Source organism: Monoraphidium neglectum (assembly GCF_000611645.1).
Source record: "Monoraphidium neglectum strain SAG 48.87 unplaced genomic scaffold scaffold01179, whole genome shotgun sequence".
NCBI lineage: Eukaryota > Viridiplantae > Chlorophyta > Chlorophyceae > Sphaeropleales > Selenastraceae > Monoraphidium > Monoraphidium neglectum.
In genome coordinates, this window is record NW_014012449.1 from 1 (window position 1) to 4,829 (window position 4,829).

Here is a 4,829-nt window from a genome sequence, read left to right on the forward strand (position 1 = left end):
GGCCGGGCCGGCGCGCAGCGCCGCGGCGCCGTCCTCCCGGCCGCCGCCCGCCCCGACGCCGGCGCTGCCGGTGTGCGTATTGGAGAGTCCTGCGCGCGACAGGAGACCCTCCAAAAACGACTGGCCACCTTCTTCAGAGTAAGCGCGCAGCACCTTGTTGACCACAGGCACAACGGGGTCCTCTGCAAAGGGAGAGTTGCCCCACGGGTTTGTGTGTGTGTGTGGGGGGGGGGGGGCGGACGCGTGAGCCGAAACGGATCCAGCTCGGCCGCGTCTGGGGCGCTTTGGGCCTGGGTGCGTGGACGAAGCGTGAGCGGCCGGCCCTGCGCCGCCGATCAGGGGCCGGCTGCACCACCCACATCACCACCAGTTGCGCCGCGAGGGCGCTGCAGTCGCAGCAGCCTGCGACGGCAATCACCAGCCGCCGCGTGCGTCGCCGCTTGCACGCGTGCAGCCGCGTGCCCCCGCCCACCTGGCAGCACGAAGTTGGATATGTACTGGTCCCACCCCGCCGCTGCGACCTCCCGCGCGAGCGCCTCGTTGCCAACCGGCGGCGCAGCGAACGAGATGCAGCGGATCTGCGGGTCCCGCGCCGCCGCGCCGCCGCCGCCGCCCTCGCCGCTCCCGTCACCGCCCCAGCCGCCGCCCGCGGCGCGCTGAGCGGCCGACTCCTCTCTGAGCAGCGAGACCGCCCCCAGCATCGCGACCGCGCCCCCCAAGGAGTGGCCGCACAGCACTAGCCGCTTGCCGGCCGCGCGCGCCGAATCGCGCAGCTCCGCCAGCGGCAGCGCCATGGAGCGGCGGCAGAATCCCCCATGCGCCGACGGATGCTGCGCGGCGGCAGAGCGGCACGCGGCAGGGAGTCGGCACGGGCCGTTGGCGGGGCGGCGCTCGGGCTCCGGGCGGCGCTCGTGGCATTATGATGGGGCAGCGCATGCGGGAGGGACCGCCACCCACACAACTGGTTGGCACCAAGGCAATGGAAGCGCATCAGGGCTGACCCGAGTCCTTCGCCCGCAGACCCCGCCCGCGGCCGCGACGCCCCGAAGCTTCCCACTGACGGGCCCTGCTTTGGGGCAGCGGTGCCCCCTCCCCACCTGCTGCCCGTCGCCGCGCCGCCAGAGGGGCAGGTGCCAACACCTCAGGTTGGCCGCCCAGTCGCCGACATGCTGCGTCCCCTGAAACGCCACGTACACGGCGCCGGGGCCGTGACTCACCACGTAGCTGCGGCGGGCGGGGGCGGGGCCGCGGGCGCGCGCGGGGCGTCGGGGCGGCGGGCGCGGGCGCAGCAACAAGCGCCGACCCCTGGCCTGCGCAGCTGCGAGCTCCGTCTGGGCGGAGAGGCGGAGGCTCGGGTCCCCAGGAGCCGCTTTGGGCGAGGTGCCTGCCCGCGCCGCGCCACGCGCTCGCCGAGCGTTGCGGCGAGGCATGCGCATCGCGGCCCCGAGCGCGCGCGCGCGCGCTCCTCGCCGCGCGCCACCCACCGCTGGTGGCCGGCGGTGTGCACTGTCAATTCCCCCACGTCCGCCTCCGACAGCAGCGCCCGCACGGACGCGAGGTGGCCGCGCAGGCGAGCGGCGTCAAAGTGGGTGCGGTACGCGGCTTCTGAAAGCAGCGCAGCACTTTGAAGGTCCTGGGAAGGTGCGGCGCGGAGCAGCGGGGCGGGGCGGCGCGGGCATTTGGGCGGGGGCGCCAATCGCATGCGATCGGGCCCTGATCGCGTGTGGGGATGGCCAAAGGGCGTCGGGCCGCGGCAGGGGGCTGATGGGGGATGCGGAAGCTGGGAGCCCGTGCGCCTGCACGCGCGCAGGTCGCCGCTGTTGGCCGGGCACCTGCCCCATGCTGCTGCCGTTACTGCCCTGCAGCGCCTGCCCTGCGCCACGCCGCGCCGCGCACCAGTGCATCGAACGCGGATGTCCACATCGTTGTGTGACCGTCGAGCTGTGCTGAGGCCTCCACAGCGCGGTTGACCACCCGCCAGTGTTGAGCTGGCCGTCCCCCCGTCCAGGCTTTCCCGGCCCCAGGGCCCTTAGAGTGTGCCACTGCCAGTCAAGCTTTCTGTGATCCGCGACTGCAGTTGAGATCACCCAGAAGAATGATACGCTTTCACGACAGCACAGATGCGCGCTGCTCTCAATCAGGGCCACCGCATGGCCCCTAAATGAGCTTGTTTAGCTTTGCCGCGAGCACCTGATCAGAGGCGCATGCTTGTCGTCTGCCACACCGAGCAGCAGATGGACTGCAGCGTCTCTTCCGCGCTGCGTTCAGCCCCAGAGCTTATGAATGCCCTCAGTAACCTTTTCTGCACAGTTTAGCAATTTAAGTTGATTATGATTTTTGCCAGGGCTTTGTTGTCACCTATCAAGCAACGCCCCCCCTCATGTTGGCGGTCAAATGTTGCTAGGCCGCTGCATGACCATGTGGTGATGCCCACAGCTGTGCAACAGGAGGAAGCTGTGCAGAGCTGTTGGCATGTGCTCACCCCCCAAGCCTGGCGGCATAGCCATCCCATGAGGCCTGCTACGACGTGCTGAGGCTGCCACCTCTCAACACCTCAGTCGTGTACGCCCTGCACTCCTCGGGGCACCCCTCTGGTCAAACGTTCCTTCATCTGCTGCTCACCCAGCTTGCCTGCAGGTTTGAACGATGCAGCTTCGGTGACCGGCGGCAGCAGCATTCAAAGCAGACTTGAGGACAGACCATCACGACAAAGGACTTACGACAAGGAAGATGCGGCGCCCTAGGTGGCTGTTGCAGCCGCTTGCAGGGACTGACAGTGCTGGCCTTCCCGCCGACTCCCTTTCCATGCAGGCTGCCCATGCCCTTGAGATTCTATCACGACTGCCGCTGCCAGCCCTCCCTATGCCCTCGTCCCACCATTGTCACTGGTATTCCGGCTGCTGCTTTTGTGGGCTTGACTGTGCCCAAAGCCAGGGGAACTGCTCATTGTAACCTGACAACAATACAGCGTTGAACGCATGCGGCCACACATGGAGCTGCAGATTGTGCCCTAGCCGGTGGATTGAACAACATCCAAGTACACTGTGGGATTCCTCCGCAGCTATCTTGTCGCTCAGTTATCAACTTGCTTTGGGCATGTGGCAGCTAGTGGCAATATGGACCATGCAGGCCACGCAGTCACGCCACCGCTGGCTGCTGCTGCTTGCAAGCTTGCTTGTGTCCAGCCTTCCAGTCCGCGGCCTGCAATGCAAAGCGTTCCGCAAGCAAGGTAGGTTATGCGGGCAAGAGCTGCACAATGCGTTTGCAATTTTCAGCTTCAGTCGCACGAGAGATGTTGCCAGAGCCGGTCCACCCGAACGAGACGACTGGTGCCTGTGCAGCGCAGCCGCCAAATTTGCTGCTGCAGCCCGTCGGCCCGACTGCCGGCGCACATGTTGAGACGAGCAGGCGCCCACTTTCTCCTTGATCCCACTGCCCTCACCTGGCATGCGGAGCTGCAGTAGAAAACCGCGTTGCAGCGCGAGCACAGCTTGAGCCTTGCTGACCCCGCCTCTGCCGCCGTCTTGCCGCACTTGGCGCACCGCTTCGGCCCTCCCCTGCGGCTCGGGGCACCTCTGTGCGCCGCATCAGCTTTATTGGCCTCCGCCGCGCCCGCTGCAGCCGTGCCAGTCTCTCGCAAATTAGTGTGCTGTCCCTCCTGCACGACTGCCCCCGTCCCCGGCGGAGGTGGGTGCTTCATGTCAAAACGAAAGACTGTTATGGCGGCCCGCAATGGCTGGGACGGCGCGAGCTGCTCAGCGGCCGCCAGCACGTCATCGCTCAATGTCACTGGGCGCAGCAGCAGCACCTCGGCTGCAGCCTCTCGGTTGGCGCACAGCCGCCCAATCAGCTCGGCGGCCCCAGTCTTGAAAAGCGGCGAGCCCCTGCGCAAGCAGCGCGAGGCAGCGTCCAGCGCGCAACGCGCGCGCGCGACAGTGGCCGCACGGCCGTTGTCGACCAGTGAAATGAGCAGCATCAGCGGCTGCGGTGCCGCGTACATCATCTGGCTGGAGGGATCGTACGGATCGTGGCCGGCCCGGAACGTGACCTGGCGCATCGTGTCGTCTAGCGCGCCGGGCGTCTCGCGCGACGCATCGTCGAGCCGCTTGGCGAGCGCTTGCAGCATGCCTGGGTGGTCGGCGACAACGGCGACAGCGGCCGTGTCGAAGTCGCCGAGCTGGGGGTTTGCTACAAGGTTCTGCAGCGCCGCCACCGCGGCCTGCGCCAGCCACGGCTCCGAGCCGCGCCCACGCGCACACGTGGCGAGCGCTTCGAGCAGGCCTGGTGTGCGCAGCGCCGCGTCGCAGGCTGAGCGCGGCCCGCAGACCGCGAGGTTGCACAGGAACAGCACGGCGCTGTGCGCGGCCGCCTCCAGCGGGCCGGCCGGCGGCGGCGCGGCGGCCCTCGAGGCGACGAGCCTTGCGACCTGCTGAACGACTGTCGCGCCAAGGGGAAGCCGCACGGCGGCAAGTTTCGCGAGGGCGGCCATGTTCACGGCCCCGTCGGCGCGCGTCCCGCCCGTCATCACACTGCAGAGCGCCATGGCGGCCTTGGCGCGGATTGGAGGGGCACTATGGGAGTCTGACATCTCGCGGACCGCCCAGGCCATCAGTGCAGGTCGATCAACAAACTATGGCGGCGGTACGTGGCAGGGCGGCGCTCAGGTGTTGTTGCTGCATGCCGAAGCGCGTTACTTGCCCTGGACGAAAGGAACTATCTGAAGCAAGTTAGGCATGGATGCATGCACGCCTTGCCACCCTGGCATGCACACGCGGTTGCACGCGCACGGTCTCGCACGCGCGCATGTGTGCATGCACTGCTCACTAGCT

General features: G+C 67.8%; 1 protein-coding gene across 1 annotated transcript; it reads right to left on the bottom strand.

The window, feature by feature from the left end:
* Positions 1 to 335: 335 nt before the first annotated feature.
* On the bottom strand, positions 336 to 4,489 carry MNEG_6931 (triacylglycerol lipase-like protein; the record flags this gene model as incomplete). The annotated part of the gene is made up of 4 exons (XM_014044594.1): positions 336 to 830; positions 1,098 to 1,224; positions 1,485 to 1,633; positions 3,791 to 4,489. 4 exons carry the CDS (start codon positions 4,487 to 4,489, stop codon positions 336 to 338), a joined length of 1,470 nt encoding a protein of 489 aa, XP_013900048.1.
* Between the last annotated feature and the right edge of the window lie 340 nt (positions 4,490 to 4,829).